Source organism: Blennius ocellaris (assembly GCF_963422515.1).
Source record: "Blennius ocellaris genome assembly, chromosome: 3".
Classification (NCBI taxonomy): domain Eukaryota; kingdom Metazoa; phylum Chordata; class Actinopteri; order Blenniiformes; family Blenniidae; genus Blennius; species Blennius ocellaris.
Window position 1 is genome coordinate 33,660,493 of NC_137652.1, and position 22,665 is coordinate 33,683,157.

At 50.6% G+C, this 22,665-nt stretch overlaps 1 protein-coding gene across 1 annotated transcript in view; it reads right to left on the bottom strand.

Annotated features, from left to right (window-relative positions):
* The window catches only part of pex6 (peroxisomal biogenesis factor 6), a gene marked incomplete at its 5' end in the record, with an annotated part of 83,150 nt that overhangs the window by 19,015 nt on the left and 41,470 nt on the right, over nt 1-22,665 (bottom strand). The window contains 5 exons of the mRNA XM_080516866.1: nt 7,613-7,674; nt 9,084-9,289; nt 10,415-10,532; nt 21,992-22,068; nt 22,167-22,353. Coding sequence (XP_080372992.1) covers nt 7,613-7,674; nt 9,084-9,289; nt 10,415-10,532; nt 21,992-22,068; nt 22,167-22,353 — 650 coding nt within the window. The remainder of the gene's footprint in view (nt 1-7,612; nt 7,675-9,083; nt 9,290-10,414; nt 10,533-21,991; nt 22,069-22,166; nt 22,354-22,665) is intronic.

Genomic DNA, 22,665 nt, shown 5'->3' on the forward strand with positions numbered 1-22,665 from the left:
ATGCTACACACACACATCAGGACCACACACACCATGATGCTACACACACACATCAGGACCACACACACCAGGATGCTACACACACCACGATGCTACACACACACATCAGGACCACACACACCACGATGCTACACACACCAGGATGCTACACACACATCAGGACCGCACACACCACGATGCTACACACACACATCAGGACCACACACACCAGGATGCTACACACACCACGATGCTACACACACACATTGGGACCACACACACCAGGATGCTACACACACACATCAGGACCACACACACCAGGATGCTACACACACATCAGGACCACACACACCACGATGCTACACACACCACGATGCTACACACACCAGGATGCTACACACACCAGGATGCTACACACACACATCAGGACCACACACACCAGGATGCTACACACACATCAGGACCACACACACCAGGATGCTACACACACATCAGGACCACACACACCACGATGCTACACACACCAGGATGCTACACACACACATCAGGACCACACACACCAGGATGCTACACACACATCAGGACCACACACACCAGGATGCTACACACACATCAGGACCACACACACCACGATGCTACACACACCACGATGCTACACACACCAGGATGCTACACACACCACGATGCTACACACACACACATCAGGACCACACACACCACGATGCTACACACACCAGGATGCTACACACACACCAGTACAGAACACACACCCCAGGACGCTAAATGTCAGGATGCTTTTGAATGTAGTGAGAGAGAGAGTGGTTGGTGGTGGTCAGAGAGAGAGAGAGAGAGAGTGGTTGGTGGTGGTCAGAGAGAGAGAGAGAGAGTGGTTGGTGGTGGTCAGAGAGAGAGAGAGAGAGAGAGAGAGAGAGAGAGTGGTTGGTGGTGGTCAGAGGGTGAGAGAGAGAGTGGTTGGTGGTGGTCAGAGGGTGAGAGAGAGAGTGGTTGGTGGTGGTCAGAGTGAGAGAGAGAGAGTGGTTGGTGGTGGTCAGAGAGAGAGAGAGAGAGTGGTTGGTGGTGGTCAGAGGGTGAGAGAGAGAGTGGTTGGTGGTGGTCAGAGTGAGAGAGAGAGAGTGGTTGGTGGTGGTCAGAGGGTGAGAGAGAGTGGTTGGTGGTGGTCAGAGGGTGAGAGAGAGAGTGGTTGGTGGTGGTCAGAGGGTGAGAGAGAGAGTGGTTGGTGGTGGTCAGAGGGTGAGAGAGAGTGGTTGGTGGTGGTCAGAGGGTGAGAGAGAGAGTGGTTGGTGGTGGTCAGAGGGTGAGAGAGAGAGTGGTTGGTGGTGGTCAGAGAGAGAGAGAGTGAGTGGTTGGTGGTGGTCAGAGAGAGAGAGAGAGTGGTTGGTGGTGGTCAGAGAGAGAGAGTGGTTGGTGGTGGTCAGAGTGAGAGAGAGAGTGGTTGGTGGTGGTCAGAGAGTGAGAGAGAGAGAGTGGTTGGTGGTGGTCAGAGAGAGAGAGAGAGAGTGGTTGGTGGTGGTTAGAGTGAGAGAGAGTGAGTGGTTGGTGGTGGTCAGAGTGAGAGAGAGTGGTTGGTGGTGGTCAGAGAGAGAGAGAGAGAGAGTGGTTGGTGGTGGTCAGAGTGAGAGAGAGAGAGTGGTTGGTGGTGGTCAGAGTGAGAGAGAGAGAGTGGTTGGTGGTGGTCAGAGTGAGAGAGAGAGAGTGGTTGGTGGTGGTCAGAGAGAGAGAGAGAGACTGGCTGGTGCTGGTCAGAGAGAGAGAGAGAGTGGTTGGTGGTGGTCAGAGTGAGAGAGAGAGTGGTTGGTGGTGGTCAGAGTGAGAGAGAGAGAGTGGTTGGTGGTGGTCAGAGTGAGAGAGAGAGAGTGGTTGGTGGTGGTCAGAGAGAGAGAGAGAGACTGGCTGGTGCTGGTCAGAGAGAGAGAGAGAGTGGTTGGTGGTGGTCAGAGTGAGAGAGAGAGTGGTTGGTGGTGGTCAGAGAGAGAGAGAGAGTGGTTGGTGGTGGTCAGAGTGAGAGAGAGAGAGTGGTTGGTGGTGGTCAGAGTGAGAGAGAGAGAGAGAGAGTGGTTGGTGGTGGTCAGAGAGAGAGAGAGAGAGTGGTTGGTGGTGGTCAGAGAGAGAGAGAGAGAGAGAGAGTGGTTGGTGGTGGTCAGAGAGAGAGAGTGGTTGGTGGTGGTCAGAGTGAGAGAGAGAGAGTGGTTGGTGGTGGTCAGAGTGAGAGAGAGAGAGTGGTTGGTGGTGGTCAGAGAGAGAGAGAGAGAGTGGTTGGTGGTGGTCAGAGAGAGAGAGAGAGAGAGAGAGTGGTTGGTGGTGGTCAGAGAGAGAGAGTGGTTGGTGGTGGTCAGAGAGAGAGAGAGAGATTGGTTGGTGGTGGTCAGAGTGAGAGAGAGAGAGTGGTTGGTGGTGGTCAGAGAGAGAGAGAGAGAGAGGGTGGTTGGTGGTGGTCAGAGAGAGAGAGTGGTTGGTGGTGGTCAGAGCGAGATAGAGAGAGATAGAGAGAGGTTGGTGGTGGTCAGAGTGAGAGAGAGAGAGAGAGAGAGAGAGAGAGAGTGGTTGGTGGTGGTCAGAGTGAGAGAGAGAGTGGTTGGTGGTGGTCAGAGTGAGAGAGAGAGTGGTTGGTGGTGGTCAGAGAGAGAGAGTGGTTGGTGGTGGTCAGAGCGAGATAGAGAGAGAGAGAGAGTGGTTGGTGGTGGTCAGAGTGAGAGAGAGAGAGAGAGAGAGGTTGGTGGTGGTCAGAGTGAGAGAGAGAGTGGTTGGTGGTGGTCAGAGTGAGAGAGAGAGTGGTTGGTGGTGGTCAGAGAGTGAGAGTGGTTGGTGGTGGTCAGAGCGAGATAGAGAGAGAGAGAGAGTGGTTGGTGGTGGTCAGAGTGAGAGAGAGAGTGGTTGGTGGTGGTCAGAGTGAGAGAGAGTGGTTGGTGGTGGTCAGAGAGAGAGAGTGGTTGGTGGTGGTCAGAGTGAGAGAGAGAGTGGTTGGTCGTGGTCAGAGAGAGAGAGTGGTTGGTGGTGGTCAGAGTGAGAGAGAGAGTGGTTGGTGGTGGTCAGAGAGAGAGAGAGAGTGGTTGGTGGTGGTCAGAGAGAGAGAGAGAGAGTGGTTGGTGGTGGTCAGAGAGAGAGAGTGGTTGGTGGTGGTCAGAGTGAGAGAGAGAGTGGTTGGTGGTGGTCAGAGAGAGAGAGAGAGAGTGGTTGGTGGTGGTCAGAGCGAGATAGAGAGAGAGAGAGAGAGAGAGTGGTTGGTGGTGGTCAGAGTGAGAGAGAGAGAGAGAGAGAGAGAGAGGTTGGTGGTGGTCAGAGTGAGAGAGAGAGTGGTTGGTGGTGGTCAGAGTGAGAGAGAGAGTGGTTGGTGGTGGTCAGAGAGAGAGAGTGGTTGGTGGTGGTCAGAGTGAGAGAGAGAGTGGTTGGTGGTGGTCAGAGAGAGAGAGTGGTTGGTGGTGGTCAGAGTGAGAGAGAGAGTGGTTGGTGGTGGTCAGAGTGAGAGAGAGAGTGGTTGGTGGTGGTCAGAGTGAGAGAGAGAGTGGTTGGTGGTGGTCAGAGAGAGAGAGTGGTTGGTGGTGGTCAGAGTGAGAGAGAGAGTGGTTGGTGGTGGTCAGAGAGAGAGAGTGGTTGGTGGTGGTCAGAGTGAGAGAGAGAGTGGTTGGTGGTGGTCAGAGAGAGAGAGAGAGAGAGTGGTTGGTGGTGGTCAGAGAGAGAGCGAGAGACTGGTTGGTGGTGGTCAGAGAGAGAGAGAGAGAGTGGTTGGTGGTGGTCAGAGAGAGAGAGAGAGTGGTTGGTGGTGGTCAGAGAGAGAGAGAGAGTGGTTGGTGGTGGTCAGAGTGAGAGAGAGAGTGGTTGGTGGTGGTCAGAGAGAGAGAGTGGTTGGTGGTGGTCAGAGTGAGAGAGAGAGTGGTTGGTGGTGGTCAGAGAGAGAGAGAGAGAGTGGTTGGTGGTGGTCAGAGAGAGAGAGAGAGAGAGAGAGTGGTTGGTGGTGGTCAGAGGGAGAGAGAGAGAGAGTGGTTGGTGGTGGTCAGAGAGAGAGAGAGAGAGAGAGAGAGTGGTTGGTGGTGGTCAGAGTGAGAGAGAGAGTGGTTGGTGGTGGTCAGAGAGAGAGAGAGAGAGAGTGGTTGGTGGTGGTCAGAGAGAGAGAGACAGACTGGTTGGTGGTGGTCAGAGAGAGAGAGAGAGTGGTTGGTGGTGGTCAGAGTGAGAGAGAGAGTGGTTGGTGGTGGTCAGAGTGAGAGAGAGAGAGTGGTTGGTGGTGGTCAGAGCGAGATAGAGAGAGAGAGAGAGTGGTTGGTGGTGGTCAGAGTGAGAGAGAGAGAGAGTGAGAGGTGTTGGTGGTGGTCAGAGTGAGAGAGAGAGTGGTTGGTGGTGGTCAGAGAGAGAGAGTGGTTGGTGGTGGTCAGAGAGAGAGAGAGAGTGGTTGGTGGTGGTCAGAGCGAGATAGAGAGAGAGAGAGAGTGGTTGGTGGTGGTCAGAGTGAGAGAGAGAGTGGTTGGTGGTGGTCAGAGTGAGAGAGAGTGGTTGGTGGTGGTCAGAGAGAGAGAGTGGTTGGTGGTGGTCAGAGTGAGAGAGAGAGTGGTTGGTCGTGGTCAGAGAGAGAGAGTGGTTGGTGGTGGTCAGAGTGAGAGAGAGAGTGGTTGGTGGTGGTCAGAGAGAGAGAGAGAGAGAGAGAGAGAGAGTGGTTGGTGGTGGTCAGAGAGAGAGAGAGAGAGTGGTTGGTGGTGGTCAGAGTGAGAGAGAGAGTGGTTGGTGGTGGTCAGAGAGAGAGAGAGTGGTTGGTGGTGGTCAGAGGGTGAGAGAGAGTGGTTGGTGGTGGTCAGAGGGTGAGAGAAAGAGTGGTTGGTGGTGGTCAGAGTGAGAGAGAGAGTGGTTGGTGGTGGTCAGAGTGAGAGAGAGTGGTTGGTGGTGGTCAGAGTGAGAGAGAGAGAGTGGTTGGTGGTGGTCAGAGAGAGAGAGAGTGGTTGGTGGTGGTCAGAGTGAGAGAGAGAGTGGTTGGTGGTGGTCAGAGTGAGAGAGAGTGGTTGGTGGTGGTCAGAGTGAGAGAGAGAGAGTGGTTGGTGGTGGTCAGAGAGAGAGAGAGTGGTTGGTGGTGGTCAGAGTGAGAGAGAGAGTGGTTGGTGGTGGTCAGAGTGAGAGAGAGAGAGTGGTTGGTGGTGGTCAGAGAGAGAGAGAGAGAATGGTTGGTGGTGGTCAGAGAGAGAGAGAGAGAGAGAGATAGAGTGGTTGGTGGTGGTCAGAGGGTGAGAGAGTGAGTGGTTGGTGGTGGTCAGAGGGTGAGAGAGTGAGTGGTTGGTGGTGGTCAGAGAGAGAGAGAGTGGTTGGTGGTGGTCAGAGGGTGAGAGAGAGAGTGGTTGGTGGTGGTCAGAGTGAGAGAGAGAGTGGTTGGTGGTGGTCAGAGGGTGAGAGAGAGAGTGGTTGGTGGTGGTCAGAGAGAGAGAGTGGTTGGTGGTGGTTAGAGAGAGAGAGTGGTTGGTGGTGGTCAGAGAGAGAGAGAGTGGTTGGTGGTGGTCAGCGAGAGAGAGAGAGAGTGGTTGTGGTGGTCAGAGAGAGAGAGAGAGAGAGAGAGTGGTTGGTGGTGGTCAGAGAGAGAGAGAGAGTGGTTGGTGGTGGTCAGAGAGAGAGAGAGAGAGTGGTTGGTGGTGGTCAGAGAGTGAGAGAGAGAGTGGTTGGTGGTGGTCAGAGTGAGAGAGAGAGAGAGAGTGGTTGGTGGTGGTCAGAGTGAGAGAGAGAGAGTGGTTGGTGGTGGTCAGAGAGTGAGAGAGACAGAGTGGTTGGTGGTGGTCAGAGAGTGAGAGAGAGAGAGTGGTTGGTTGTGGTCAGAGTGAGAGAGAGAGAGTGGTTGGTGGTGGTCAGAGAGTGAGAGAGAGAGAGTGGTTGGTGGTGGTCAGAGAGAGAGAGAGTGGTTGGTGGTGGTCAGAGAGAGAGAGTGGTTGGTGGTGGTCAGAGAGTGAGAGAGAGAGAGTGGTTGGTGGTGGTCAGAGTGAGAGAGAGAGAGTGGTTGGTGGTGGTCAGAGAGTGAGAGAGAGAGAGTGGTTGGTGGTGGTCAGAGTGAGAGAGAGAGAGTGGTTGGTGGTGGTCAGAGTGAGAGAGAGAGAGTGGTTGGTGGTGGTCAGAGTGAGAGAGAGAGATTGGTTGGTGGTTGTCAGAGTGAGAGAGAGAGAGTGGTTGTGGTGGTCAGAGAGAGAGAGTGGTTGGTGGTGGTCAGAGAGTGAGAGAGAGAGAGTGGTTGGTGGTGGTCAGAGAGTGAGAGAGAGAGAGTGGTTGGTGGTGGTCAGAGTGAGAGAGAGAGAGTGATTGGTGGTGGTCAGAGAGAGAGAGAGAGAGAGAGTGGTTGGTGGTGGTCAGAGTGAGATAGTGAGTGGTTGAGTATCAAGAGAGGCTGTATGTAAAAGCTCTGTTATTACACATGGTATTCAGTGTGCTCACATGAGTAGTGTCACTATAGAGGATCTTGTTTAGAGTCAATTAACTGGGAGAACTTTAACATGCCCTCAGTCAACTTTCCAAATGTCATCCGTTCCCTCAAGGCAAGTGTCACTGCCATGTTTGAAGAACAGATTTAATTGTGATCAGCCATTCTGATAATTCAATGATTGTGTTCATGCATTGTCTTGAGAGCAAGGAGAGAGTGTTTCCTGATCTAGAAAACTGTCAAAGGTTCAGTGTGAAATGCTGGCAGGAGGTGTGGTGAGAGTTCAGTTCAAATGACCTTTTACATTCCTGCATCCACTTGAAAGGAAATGAGCAGTTCACAGGTTTGCCACCATGAATATTTCCTTGCTGTTCTGCAGCTCAGCTGAATCACTGGCTGTGTGAACATGCTCATTTCGATTGAGGCTCTATTGCTCATGTTTCCTGCTCAGATACGTTCTGCCCCACATTTTGATCCTCATCTCCGAAGAGCGTAAGCCCCGTTTCCACCGCACAAAAAGTGTAGCAATGGAATGGTATGGTTCGGGTTTCCATCGCAAGAATTTGTGATTTTCCGGAAACAAGTGCTCTAAAGGTGGACACTCTTCTGCCTCCCTTCAGGGGACCAGGACCAGAGAACGGGTCTGATCTTGAGGAGCCGTCTGCTGATTGGTCAGTGATTTACGACACCCTCAATATTTTAATAGGTGGGCTGGATGAATCCTCTGCTATTAACATTCAACTTTGCACTGGTTGTTTTGGTTTTTTTGTTGCTTGTAACTTTCATGTTGGTCCATAAAGAGCAGAGGGGGCAGGATGGAGCCTGGGCCTCGGGAGAAGATGCTCTACCGAGTCCCCTGCAACGTGATGATCAGACTCGGACCACGCCCACACCGGAGCTGCTCCGAGCATCACGTTAGCCATCTCTGTCCCAACACGTAACATCCGGCGGCGACCGGCCTTGTGACGTCGGAGCCGCTCCGGGCCACGTTCTCTCTCTTGGAACCAACACGGAAGTTGCAGCTGCAGCTCTGTGGCTGCAGAAATGAAAGTGAACTAAACAACTAGTGCAAAGCAGAGGATGTCAACAACAACAACAGATCTCAGGGACATGATGATCATTCAGTTCTGTGTCGGGTCCTCCTCTGAGCTCTGAAGCACTTCTATCCTGGTGTGCACCATGAAGACACACCCACATCAGATCAGCTGATGAAAGTGAAAACCAAGATGCACATACCTTCTCTGATGTTTTCTTCACTCTGACCAACATATTTGTTGATGAGCTCCGGACCTTTAACGCTGAAAACGAACACAGACACATTTAAACCCATCCAGGAAATACAAAGTGGCCGTCATAGCAATGCCACTCAAAACAACAAATTGTTGTTGTGTTGTAGAAATCACACATTGATTCCTACACACGTGCAGGTCCACTTCCTTCTGTCAGGTGGCGCACAGCACCACTTTTCCTGACAGCGCAAATGTTGTTTATTTATTAGTTTATTTGAGATGGACATTGCATATTAATGAATATCTGTAAAACAGTGTGAATATGCCAGATTGTAGCAAAAAAGCTAGTTTCCATCTGTTGTCCCGAGGTAGGTCACAAGATACAGGAAACATCAAATCAAAAGTACATTTACAAACATCACATACTATAAATTAGATAGCAGACCGTTCAAAGTGTTCACACACGGCTCTCTTCCATCCACACTTTAAAAGTTGACTTTTCTCTTCGAGTGAACACAAGACTGTTCTGATAGTGACTCCCTCTGGCAGACAGCACATTGCGTCAAAGAGGTACGTCTGTGGCTCCCGGCCCGGCCAGCAGTGGCCCTGGGGCCCAAAGAGGTACGTCTGTGGCTTCCGGCCCGGCCAGCAGTGGCCCTGGGGCCCAAAGAGGTACGTCTGTGGCTCCCGGCCCGGCCAGCAGTGGCCCTGGGGCCCAAAGAGGTACGTCTGTGGCTCCCGCCCCGGCCAGCAGTGGCCCTGGGGCCCAAAGAGGTACGTCTGTGGCTCCCGGCCCGGCCAGCAGTGGCCCTGGGGCCCAAAGAGGTACGTCTGTGGCTCCCGGCCCGGCCAGCAGTGGCCCTGGGGCCCAAAGAGGTACGTCTGTGGCTCCCGGCCCGGCCAGCAGTGGCCCTGGGGCCCACTCCCCTCACCGCCTGAGGTTCAATTAAACCCTTTAGTGGAGGAGGAGCAAGTCCGTGTAAAACCTTAAATATAAGACAGGATTCTTTAAAATGAAGTTATTGAAATTAAAAAGATTAAGCTAAAGACTATTTATGTATTTTTTTAAAATGTGTTAATTCCAAAGGCATCTTTGGATTTTGAGCATTTTAGGGCGTTGATGATGTTAAGCACTTCTGTGTTAGATACTTTTTCAATATCAAAGACTGCAGGATTAGGGTGGTGCAGTCAGATGGAGAAAACGTCAGAGCAATTTCATTAACAGAGGTGATGAAGTATTTGTTCATGTCTGTTGCCGCGGCAGCAGGTTTTATATCGACACCATTTAATTTGGTTTCACTGTTTTCTGTGCTGCCTGCCCATTCCTTCATTTGTTACAAATACAATAAAGACACACGTGCGACAAGGTTCCTGAAGAGGCTGAGAAGATCTGAAGTATGTAAACCAAACTAAAATAATGACTTGATATTCTGGAGTTTTCAAAAACAATAATCCAAACCACCTTTAGAGAGCTGTACCTGAGGAAGGTCATGGAGCACTCAGTCGCCACCGCCTTGGCCAGAAGCGTCTTGCCTGTCCCTGGTGGTCCATACAGCAGGACCCCCGTCCGGTTGAGACCGAGAGCCAGGAGCTCCGGATGCTGCAGAGGCAGCCGGATGGTGTCCAGGATCTCTTTCTTCACATGGTGGAGCCCCCCAACATCATCCCACCGCACACTGGGAATCTGCCCCACACACAATAGACCACCAGCTGTGTCAATGTGACCAGAACAGAACCAACTCTTCTATGAGTGGTCTCCAACTCCCACGAGTCACTGGCACGTGGCTCCTCGCTGCCCCGGGATCCTGGACCCTCTGTCCCGAACCCTTCCAACAGGTGGCTCCTCGCTGCCCCGGGATCCTGGACCCTCTGCCCCGAACCCTCCCAACAGGTGGCTCCTCGCTGCCCCGGGATCCTGGACCCTCTGTCCCGAACCCTTCCAACAGGTGGCTCCTCGCTGCCCCGGAATCCTGGACCCTCTGCCCCGAACCCTCCCAACAGGTGGCTCCTCGCTGCCCCGGGATCCTGGACCCTCTGCCCCGAACCCTCCCAACAGGAGGCTCCTCGCTGCCCCGGGATCCTGGACCCTCTGCCCCGAACCCTCCCAACAGGTGGCTCCTCGCTGCCCTGGGATCCTGGACCCTCTGCCCCGAACCCTCCCAACAGGTGGCTCCTCGCTGCCCCGGGATCCTGGACCCTCATGGCTCCCGTCGCCTGGACCCTCGCTGCCCCGGGATCCTAGACCCTCTGACAGGTCCACTTCTACTCTTGTTTTTCTGACACAGTAGATGTGTCTTCTGTCCAGCACATCTACAGTTTATCTTAAAAAAAAGTCACTGCTTTGACTTCAAGAAGTTTTGAAAGTAAGTTGTCAAGAAGAAATAGTTCTGAGTTATGTTTCTTTCCGTGGCACTGCAGGCTTTCATCTGAGGCTCTCAGAAATCAACCTCATCTTTGCTGCAGCAGGAAAGAGGAGAGACTTCCTATGCTGACAGATGGACATTATCATCTATTTTAAGCAGTTTGTTCAGAAAAATACTTTTAATCTGAAATAGTTTGATCAGATCAGGAGGGTCCTCAGAATGGTAGATGAGCTGAACATCTCTGAAGTCCTGAAGAGAAGTGTGCACTGGAGGATTACTGTAGTGTGATGCACATGGATACAGGTTTGCATTAAAGCACTGACATGTGCTAGATAAATGAGAGAAATGTGACCTGAGAGGTAGAGACCACAGCTGTAGAACAAATCCAACACCAAGCAAAGCCTTCCTAGCTGCTCATTGTGCAGAAGTGCTGGTCGTGGCGTCACCTTTGGGGCTCCGATGGCTGTGGACTGGGCGTGCTGGAGGACATCCAAGGCAGAAAGGAAGTCCTGGTTCAGGATGGTTACTCCGCTGCAGCACAAGTGGTCCTGCGTCTGTCCACCACTGCACAACAGTGACATTAGTGTTCATTGTGAGACTAACCTTCACGTTCTCCTGAAAAGAACCTCTGATATATAATAAGCACTTGTTTCAAATCCTAACAAATGAACACTTTTTGTGCTCTTCATCTTCTTCCATTGCTCTCAATGACTATTGTTTAACAGCTTGACAGTTATCATCTCAGCTGAATTGATCACTATCAGATTAAAATGTGAGCCAAGATCAGCTGCAGCACCTTGTGACTCTGAACAAGATAAGGGATAGAAGATGGATGGATGGAGATTTGGAGATTAAAATGATCCTCATAACTCCTCCTGGGAAATGATTACTTTAATTATTGAGCCACTTTTCTCCAGGTGATCACTGTATTGCTCTATTTATCAGTTATCTGGATGTCAGGGAGATTTTAACCTCTTTGTGAGAAACAAACTGGATCAGATTGTTTACTGACATTTAAAAGACTAAGAAGAGCGTGGACCTTTTCCTTAGACCCCAGAATATTAGACCAACCTCACTTTTGTCAGGCACATTTTCAGGAAATTACACTCATGCCTATATTCACACCTATATAGTGATATTTCACCAGTATTGAGTAAGAATGTGAGCCAAATTGCACACTGCCAGTCTAAGGTTTGGACATACCTTCTCATTCAAAGTCTTTTCTTTATTTTCAGGACTAGTGATATTTTACAGTGTCTCTGAAGGCACCACAACTTTAAATGAACACATGGAAATATGTGGTAAGAAAAAGAAATAACCCAAAACATGTTTTATATTTTAGAATCTTCAAACTAGCCACCCTTTGCTTGATTGACCTCACTGCAGACCCTCGGCTTTCTCCCAGTGAGCTTCATGAGGGCGTCACCTGAAAGGCTTCTCTTTACAGCTGAGCCTGGTCACGGTTCATGTGTGGACTTCCTGCCTTCTCAACGGGGCTGGGACCGTCCGTCCAGCTGCAGACGGCAGGTTGCTACACAGCTCACCACCTATTTCACAACTGCTAGAATTCCTATTATGGCAGTCACCACTTCGCTAAGTAAAGAGAAGTGACAGTTCATTGTTACTTTAAAGAGGTCATATTAAGCAAAATTAACTTTTTAATGGTTTTCTAACCATAAGATGCGTCTCCACACATGCAGAAGTGAAGAAAGTCTGTCATCTCCCTCACTTCTTTGCTCCACTTATCTATATAACTTGATTAACTTCAGACATATTAGACCTTGCCTGTCCTTGGAAGCAGCCAGGAAATGTATGCACACTGTAATTTCCTCCCACTTGTCCTACTGTATTATCTTACTGTATTACCTGTTGGGGGCAAACTGGAGAAACTGCAATGAGACCACTTGAGTCAGTGTAGAAACAAGCCTCAAAGGTCTTCTGATCAAAAAAACCTTTTAGAGAATCAGAATCAGAATGTACTATATTGTCATTGTACAAGTACAACGGAATTTCACGTGAAGCTTTGGGAGAAGAGAGACAACAAGCGGTGACGAGAGGAGAAACACAAGCTGTGCTCTGGGGAGCACGGGTTTAATTAGGAACAAACTGACAGTTCCCAGCAGGGCAGGTGTGAGGAGTGATCAGGAGAAGGTTTCAACAAACACATCCAGGAGAAAATGAAAAACAAACCAGCCTTGGCGTCTGGAAGTCTGAAGGAATCCCAATGTAGATAAGATTATTCTCAACCTTGAGTGTTTCCGGTCTTCGTGCTACTTCAAATTGTGGCCATATATTTGTAGCTTTCCAGCCAAACTTTGCAATTCTCCAAGGTGATTCTAGTTTCACGTAAACGTTCAACATTCGCGTCTTGCGTACTCTTGACTTTATCACGTTTATCACACGAGTCTGAGCATTTAAAGCTCGGTACAGTCCCTCAGTGACGACAGGCAGCCTTCCCAATGCAGCTGCTAGCGTCTTTACACTTTGATAGATCAGAAAGCCTCCAGCTCCAATCAGCAGCATACCTGCTATCATGAATCTAATCATGTAGAAGTCCTCCATGGAAAGGATTGACAAACACACAATTCTCCACTTCTGCCAGGAGTCCAATGTGTGTCTGGCTGCAGACGTCCCATCAGGACATGCAGGCTCTCTCTTGCCTGATTGTGGTGTTGAAAACATTGAGAGACCAGCTGATCAATTCCATGGCTGTGGTTCAATTCGGTGTGGGCGTATAAAGAGACAACCCTGCACACACACACACACACACACACACACACACACACACACACACACACACACACACACACACACACACACACACACACACACACACACACACACACACACACACACACACACACACACACACACACACACACACACACACCCTGATAATAGGGAGTTACAATAGTCTACTCTCCAAGTAATAAATGATGGGTTAGTTTTTCAGCATCACGCTGAGTCAGCATGTTTCTATTTTTGGAAATACTGTGGCGGTGAAAAAAGGCAGTCCTGCAGATTTGTTTAATGTGGGTTAAAGGATAAATCCTGGTCAAAATACCTCCCAGGTTCCTCCCAGTGGTACTGCAGGTCAAAGTAATACCATCCAGTGTGACTGGATCTTTAGATAATTTGTCTCGCAGATATTTTGGCTCAAATGTAATAATTTCAGTTTTATCTGAGTTCAGGAGCAGGAAATTACAGCTCATCCAATCCTTTATATCTTTAAGACGAGCTTCTAGTTTAGAAAGTTGGTTATTATTGTATAATTATAAAAATAAAATAGAAATGCAGTTGAGCTCTGGTGACATAGAGCAGCATGGCAAGGCATGAAGTCAATGGCTTCCATTAATATGAATGTTGGTGTGTCAAAGCAGCACATCAGCATTAAGGGAGTCGCTGATACTGAGCTGTCTCACACTTTGAATCTTTTTTTTCTCAGTTTGAAAGGTGTGACTTCACTCTTAAGGTCACCACACTAACAGTTTCTCTTGGTGACTTAGATATATGTCAGGAACAGGGAAAACACTTTTTAAAAAACTAATATTAGAAGTAGGTCGCACTTCATTACTGTGCTGACCAACTGAATGGTGTGTCCTGTGCACTGTTTCAGATGTGTGCTGGTCAGTGTCAGCTTCCTGTATTATGGAAAACATCTACTATAATCCCTGTTCCTGAATCAGAAAAACCCAAAGGAACTGAGTGAGTTGAGATCTGTTGCTTTACCATCACTGGTTATGAAAACCTTTGAGACGATTTTTAAAGATGAGCTTGTGTCCTTGGTGGTTGGAAAAGTGGATCCTTTGCAGTTTGCTAATCACGCAGGTAAAGGTGTGGAGGATTATGTTGGACAAACGTTTTAAGCACCTCGACAAGCCAAAATCTCACGCTAGACTACTATTTGCTGACTTTTCTTCAGCTTTTAACAAGATGCGACCGCACATTTTAATTGACGACCGTTCTTCTGCTTTTAAGCTGCCGGATCAGTTTTTATTGTTGATTTTAAACGTTTTAACGGGCAGGAAACCGCAGGTCTTGGCTAAGGGAGTCATGTCTGACGTCCCGGGGTCAAACACAGGCTCTCCCCAGGGATGGTGTCATTTAGAAGATGGCTGCTGAGTGCAGGAGTGGTTGGTTGGGCGCCACTTCTGGCCTCTACATTCTATTACTTTTCTACTCTGCCAGTGTTTTCGTGTGTCTGGACTTGTAACAAGAGGAACATTTCAACCAACTCAACTAAAGGTGAACCCACAAAGTTACATCTATTTGGACATGGTCATTTCATCCTGAACTCTCTCTGGTCCTCAAGAGGTGCAAAAGCACCAGAAACAAGGCAAACAAGACTGTCAAACTAACATTGCTACACAGTTAAAGTACTGTTCACACTGCTACCCCTGGCAGGGGACATTCACCTTAGTCCTGGCCCTACTACAGTCAAACAACTTGCCACGCCTGGGTGAGCACAAGCTGAGTTAGCCCAATCTACTACAGTCAAACATTTGGATCGGCAGATCGGCTGATGCCGTTTCAGCTCCGCCAAACATCTGCACTGACTGGAGAACCACTCCCGTCACCACTCTGATTGACTCCGGAGTTTTGCGGACCTGCACGGCTGATAGAGCTGCACGGATCCACACACCTGACCGGCGCACCATGGCGGTCTTCGCCTGGGTTGACACCGGAGCTGCACCGCCGCCGCCGTGCCCATTGACACCAGAGCTGCGTGGATACGCAACGCTGAGCGGGCGGCCGTGTGCACGGACCCAGAGGAGCAGCACGACGCTGGGTCTCGCCCCACTGCAGCCACATACGGCAGGCCGGGTGAGTTGAGCCGCCTCAATCAGCCCCACATGGTCCACCTGTCAGGTCCCGCACTGCGTGGGACGGACATACACAAAGTGTTGGGAGCAGGAGCTATCAAAGAACACGCAACTGAAACAAGGCCCGGAAGTCGAGTTGTACACAAGCAAAAACAACATCAATTCTTCCAAACTGTAAATCATGCACAAGTCCTTTGAGACACGAAGACCCAACCAAAGGGACATCAGTGGACATTTAAACATATTACCCAAAAGAGAGGAGATCTCTGCGCTACTTTTTATTTTTACTTATTCTTTTTCTTGTGCTCTTTTTTGCTCCTGTTTAGATTTACATATGTTTACATATTTTTAATTCTTTCATTTTATAATTCTGCACCTTCTTACCGTGAGCTGTTGCAAGGTTGTGTTTCCCTCTGGGGGGGAATAAAGCTCTGCTCTACTCGACTACAGGACTCAAATCAAGACTGTCTCTGTCTCTCAGAGAGCTGCTTACACAGAAATACAGACACTAACATGATAGATTGTTTTAAGAAAGACAGACAAACAGGGAAGGGAGGAGGTGTTCTCATTTACATCAAAGAGCTGTTGGACTTGAATGTCTAGCTGTTAATGCATGTCTTTCACCAGTAATGAATTTTAACATTGCAGTATAGTATAACCCACCCTCACACACATCCTCATTTTAGAATGAACTCAGTGATCTGGTTAAACGACTTGAAGATCACAGAGAAGCAATATTCTTTAGTGACTTCAATACTAACTGGTCTGATAAAAATAACAAGCAAGAGTGGAAAAGCCTCATGACTAAATCCCACTACCAACAAATGATCAAAGGACATACCAGGATAACCAAAAAACACTTCTTGACATGGCATTTGCTAATAAACCAGAAGGCATACCTAGAACTTAGAATCTGGTAACTGGTCTTTCAGATCACAACATGATTCTCGCTCTAAGGAAACTTACAAAAAAGCGACTACAGTATTTTGGAGGTGCTGATGATAACAAAATAAAATTAATTATTCCTAAATCTAAAACTGTGGAGTTTGAACAACATTTAAATAATCAAAACTGGGAGCAGCTCATGTCAATATATGAAGTAGATGATTGTTGTAATTCTATAACTGCAACTATCATAAAGTCTAAAGAAACATTTACAAAGCAAATTCAATTTAGACAAAAGAAAACCAACTTACCATGGCTAAAAATGAAATAAGACAACTTATGAAGAGCCAAGACTCTGCATTGAAGACATCACTTAACTCTAAACTACAATCTGATCACTTAGTTTATAAACAGTTAAGAAATAAAGTAGTTCAAGAGCTGCTCATATTACAGTAAACTGTAATATGAGCATGCAAAAGGTAACAACACTTCCTTATGGAGGCAACTAAATAACTTAACTAGCAAAACAAATCATCAGATTTGTTGATCTGATGATTAGGAACTTAGAATTAATGGCAAGATGATCAGTGACAATGCCACATTGGCAAATCAATTTAATTGCCATTTTGTGAAGTTGGTGGTAGAATTAAAAAAACGTGTTACCAAATACATTCAACAACACAAAATCAACACTCTCAACAAGTACATTTAATATTAACGTGGTAAATGAAGAACAAACTGCTGGCATTATTAAACCATTATCCAACTGAAAAACTAATGATAATTACAATACGAGTACTTCTTTTTCTCAAAACACACAGCAAAATATCAATAAAACCACTGACTCATCTCATTACTCATTACTCTTTCCATTAAGTCCTGTACATTTCCAACTGGCTGGAAAAAAGCAGTCGTCAAAGCAGTTTGTAAATCAGGTGTCATGACAATATAGCCAACTACTGCCCAATCTCCATTTTACCTGTCTCATCGAAGGTTCCTGAAAAAGTTGGAGCAACTCAGCTGATGGACTTCCTACAAGACAGTCAACTTCTCCATCCACACCAAGGGGAATGTGTGTGTGTGTGTGTGTGTGTGTATATACAGTACAGACCAAAAGTTTGGACACACCTTCTCATTCAATGAGTTTCCTTTCTTTTCATGACTATTGACATTGTAGATTCACACTGAAGGCATCAAAACTATGAATTAACACATGTGGAAATATGTACTTAACAAAAAAGTGTAAAACAACTGAAAATATGCCTTATATTCTAGTTTCTTCAAAGTCGCCACCTTTTGCTCTGATTACTGCTTCACACTCTGCATCCTCTTGATGAGCTTCAAGAGGTCGTCACCTGAAATGGTTTTCACTTCACAAGTAACCCTAACCAACTGCATCAGTCCATTGCACCCTCCAGAGCCTCCTGACCAACTGCATCAGTCCACTGCACCCTCCAGAGCCTCCAGACCAACTGCTTCAGTCCACTGCACCCTCCAGAGCCTCCTGACCAACTGCATCAGTCCACTGCACCCTCCAGAGCCTCCTGACCAACTGCATCAGTCCACTGCACCCTCCAGAGCCTCCTGACCAACTGCATCAGTCCACTGCACCCTCCAGAGCCTCCAGACCAACTGCTTCAGTCCACTGCACCCTCCAGAGCCTCCTGACCACCTGCATCAGTCCACTGCACCCTCCAGAGCCTCCTGACCAACTGCATCAGTCCACTGCACCCTCCAGAGCCTCCTGACCAACTGCATCAGTCCACTGCACCCTCCAGAGCCTCCTGACCAACTGCATCAGTCCACTGCACCCTCCAGAGCCTCCTGACCAACTGCATCAGTCCACTGCACCCTCCAGAGCCTCCCTCCTGACCACCTGCACCAGTCCACTGCACCCTCCAGAGCCTCCTGACCAACTGCATCAGTCCACTGCACCCTCCAGAGCCTCCTGACCAACTGCATCAGTCCACTGCACCCTCCAGAGCCTCCCTCCTGACCAACTGCATCAGTCCACTGCACCCTCCAGAGCCTCCTGACCAACTGCATCAGTCCACTGCACCCTCCAGAGCCTCCTGACCAACTGCATCAGTCCACTGCACCCTCCAGAGCCTCCCTCCTGACCAACTGCATCAGTCCACTGCACCCTCCAGAGCCTCCTGACCAACTGCATCAGTCCACTGCACCCTCCAGAGCCTCCTGACCAACTGCATCAGTCCACTGCACCCTCCAGAGCCTCCCTCCTGACCAACTGCATCAGTCCACTGCACCCTCCAGAGCCTCCTGACCAACTGCATCAGTCCACTGCACCCTCCAGAGCCTCCTGACCAACTGCATCAGTCCACTGCACCCTCCAGAGCCTCCTGACCAACTGCATCAGTCCACTGCACCCTCCAGAGCCTCCCTCCTGACCAACTGCATCAGTCCACTGCACCCTCCAGAGCCTCCCTCCTGACCAACTGCATCAGTCCACTGCACCCTCCAGAGCCTCCCTCCTGACCAACTGCATCAGTCCACTGCACCCTCCAGAGACTCCCTCCTGACCAACTGCATCAGTCCACTGCACCCTCCAGAGACTCCCTCCTGACCAACTGCTTCAGTCCACTGCACCCTCCAGAGACTCCCTCCTGACCAACTGCATCAGTCCACTGCACCCTCCAGAGCCTCCCTCCTGACCAACTGCATCAGTCCACTGCACCCTCCAGAGACTCCCTCCTGACCAACTGCATCAGTCCACTGCACCCTCCAGAGACTCCCTCCTGACCAACTGCATCAGTCCACTGCACCCTCCAGAGCCTCCCTCCTGACCAACTGCTTCAGTCCACTGCACCCTCCAGAGCCTCCCTCCAGACCAACTGCTTCAGTCCACTGCACCCTCCAGAGCCTCCCTCCTGACCAACTGCTTCAGTCCACTGCACCCTCCAGAGCCTCCCTCCTGGCCAACTGCACCAGTCCACTGCACCCTCCAGACCAACTGCTTCAGTCCACTGCACCCTCCAGACCAACTGCATCAGTCCACTGCACCCTCCAGAGCCTCCTGACCAACTGCATCAGTCCACTGCACCCTCCAGAGCCTCCCTCCTGAACAACTGCTTCAGTCCACTGCACCCTCCAGAGCCTCCAGACCAACTGCTTCAGTCCACTGCACCCTCCAGACCAACTGCATCAGTCCACTGCACCCTCCAGACCAACTGCATCAGTCCACTGCACCCTCCAGAGCCTCCTGACCAACTGCATCAGTCCACTGCACCCTCCAGAGCCTCCCTCCTCACCAACTGCTTCAGTCCACTGCACCCTCCAGAGACTCCCTCCTGACCTACTGCATCAGTCCACTGCACCCTCCAGAGCCTCCCTCCGTACCACCTGCACCAGTCCACTGCACCCTCCAGAGCCTCCCTCCTGACCACCTGCACCAGTCCACTGCACCCTCCAGAGCCTCCTGACCACCTGCACCAGTCCACTGCACCCTCCAGAGCCTCCCTCCTGACCAACTATATCAGTCTGGTACGGGGCTGCTCTGCATCGGACCACTGCACCCTCCAGAGCCTCCTGACCACCTGCATAAGTCCACTGCACCCTCCAGAGCCTCCCTCCTGACCACCTGCACCAGTCCACTGCACCCTCCAGAGCCTCCCTCCTGACCACCTGCATCAGTCCACTGCACCCTCCAGAGCCTCCCTCCTCACCAACTGCATCAGTCCACTGCACCCTCCAGAGCCTCCCTCCTGACCAACTGCATCAGTCCACTGCACCCTCCAGAGCCTCCCTCCTGACCAACTGCTTCAGTCCACTGCACCCTCCAGAGCCTCCTGACCAACTGCACCAGTCCACTGCACCCTCCAGACCAACTGCTTCAGTCCACTGCACCCTCCAGACCAACTGCTTCAGTCCACTGCACCCTCCAGAGCCTCCTGACCACCTGCATCAGTCCACTGCACCCTCCAGAGCCTCCTGACCAACTGCATCAGTCCACTGCACCCTCCAGAGCCTCCCTCCTGACCAACTGCATCAGTCCACTGCACCCTCCAGAGCCTCCTGACCACCTGCATCAGTCCACTGAACCCTCCAGAGCCTCCCTCCTCACCAACTGCTTCAGTCCACTGCACCCTCCAGAGCCTCCTGACCACCTGCACCAGTCCACTGCACCCTCCAGAGACTCCCTCCTGACCAACTGCATCAGTCCACTGCACCCTCCAGAGCCTCCCTCCGTACCACCTGCATCAGTCCACTGCACCCTCCAGAGCCTCCCTCCGTACCACCTGCACCAGTCCACTGCACCCTCCAGAGCCTCCCTCCTGACCACCTGCACCAGTCCACTGCACCCTCCAGAGCCTCCTGACCACCTGCACCAGTCCACTGCACCCTCCAGAGCCTCCCTCCTGACCAACTATATCAGTCTGGTACGGGGCTGCTCTGCCTCGGACCACTGCACCCTCCAGAGCCTCCTGACCACCTGCATCAGTCCACTGCACCCTCCAGAGCCTCCCTCCTGACCACCTGCACCAGTCCACTGCACCCTCCAGACCACCTGCACCAGTCCACTGCACCCTCCAGAGCCTCCCTCCTGACCAACTGCTTCAGTCCACTGCACCCTCCAGAGCCTCCTGACCAACTGCTTCAGTCCACTGCACCCTCCAGAGCCTCCCTCCTGACCAACTGCTTCAGTCCACTGCACCCTCCAGAGCCTTCCTCCTGACCAACTGCTTCAGTCCACTGCACCCTCCAGAGCCTCCTGACCAACTGCTTCAGTCCACTGCACCCTCCAGAGCCTCCTGACCACCTGCACCAGTCCACTGCACCCTCCAGAGCCTCCTGACCAACTGCATCAGTCCACTGCACCCTCCAGAGCCTCCCTCCTGACCAACTGCTTCAGTCCACTGCACCCTCCAGAGCCTCCTGACCACCTGCATCAGTCCACTGCACCCTCCAGAGCCTCCTGACCAACTGCTTCAGTCCACTGCACCCTCCAGAGCCTCCCTCCTGACCACCTGCACCAGTCCACTGCACCCTCCAGAGCCTCCCTCCTGACCAACTATATCAGTCTGGTACGGGGCTGCTCTGCCTCGGACCACTGCACCCTCCAGAGCCTCCTGACCACCTGCATCAGTCCACTGCACCCTCCAGAGCCTCCCTCCTGACCACCTGCACCAGTCCACTGCACCCTCCAGAGCCTCCCTCCTGACCAACTGCTTCAGTCCACTGCACCCTCCAGAGCCTCCCTCCTGACCAACTGCATCAGTCTGGTACGGGGCTGCTCTGCCTCGGACCGGAGGTCTTTCAGAGGTGGTGGGAGCCGCCCAGCGTAGCGCTGCTGCACCACTTCCTGCCAGAGAGGACTTCTACAGGAGGGTGTCTGACGAGGGCCAGGAAGTCCGTCCAGACCCCCGTCACCCAGCACACACACTCTCCACCCTCCTGCTACAGGAGCCTCCGGAGGAACTGGAACAGCTTCTTCTCCACAGAGTCACAGTCCTGAACTCTGCCTCCTGACATGTGAACCACATCGACACTCATGGACTGAACACACACACTGTACTACTGTAAGTACTGTACAAACAATAATGATAGTTCTACAGTCTGTTTATAGCCTCAGATGTATATACTTATAGTTAGAGTGTACATTTGTAATATATTGTATCTACTTGTGACGTCACGTCATCCAGAGGTCTTAAAGACGTGATCTGGAGCGCTCTTGACTCAGTGGAGAGTATCACCTTCTCACACAGAGCTAGCATGAGCCATAGCATGAATTCAATGTAAACAGCACATGGTGAAAAATAAAGAAACCATTTACATGAGAAGGTGTGAGCACATTTTGACTGGTACTGTATATCTTAAAAATTCATGAACATGGGTGAAAATAGTTGGTAGTTTTGAGAACTGCTGCCAAACAATCTGAAGTAAAACAGCAGCCTGAAGCTGGGTCTGGAGACGAATGAGGACAATGTCAACTGCACCAGCTCCTGATGGTCATCCTTCCATCTCATGTCCAACACACACGTTTAGAAGACATGAGTTTAGAAGTTGGACGTAGATGTCCAGAACCAGTTTAATAATGTATTCTTGTTAGTTTGAAGGTCACGGAAGGAAATATGGAGGTTCGTGAACATGGCCACATATTCCATATTCCGTTCAAAGTTAAACAACTGGTTTGTGTTGGAACCCTCTTTAAACCTTTACAATACTTTAACAACAGTGCTAATAATAAGAAGAACTTGAGATACACCGATGTGTCCTTCCAAAGGAACTGTAGGGGTTGTGTCTGAACCCCCAGGCCCTCTTGGTGTGGGGAGTCCTCCGTGTTGCAGAATGTCTCACCTGGTGTGGACGAGTCTCTTGCAGGCAGCTCTGCCAGCCTCCACAAGCCAAGCTCTCAGATCTCCCAAAACAAAACCCTGTGAAGACAGAGCGCAGAGGTTACGACGGTGAAGTCAGTGGCTCCTGGTAAAAGCTACTGTGGTCTGGAGACGGAGCAGTGTGCCGGTGGACGCACCGCGCTCAGAGTGGACAGTCTGTCCAGGCTCACGTCTCTGCCCACATGCAGCTCCCGGCTCAGGCAGCGCAGCACGGCCAGCCGCTGCTCCTTGCTCAGACTCTCCAGGGCCACCTGGTGGACGAACGCAGACGCCACACCTGCCGACAGGTGACGGGATTGACGCATCGTTGCCACGACGACCACACTGAAACACAAATAACCAAACTCAACCGACACGTGAGATAATAAGTGATCCTCGGATGAGACACGTCCTGGTCTGTGTTTCAGCTCTCTGGTTCTCCGGTTCCTCTCCACAACACACCAGCTCTCGCTGTGAATGTGCTGCGATGGTTCATGTTGCAGACTGTAGCCCAAGTGCAATCAAAACCTAGTGTGACCAACAGCAACGGCACAAGTGCACAAACATGAGTGAAATACTTTGAAGCTCATAGAGACTGATGTGAGTATCTTATAAAATGTCTTTCTTTTCTGTTTTCAGTCGTAACTAGGGCTGCAA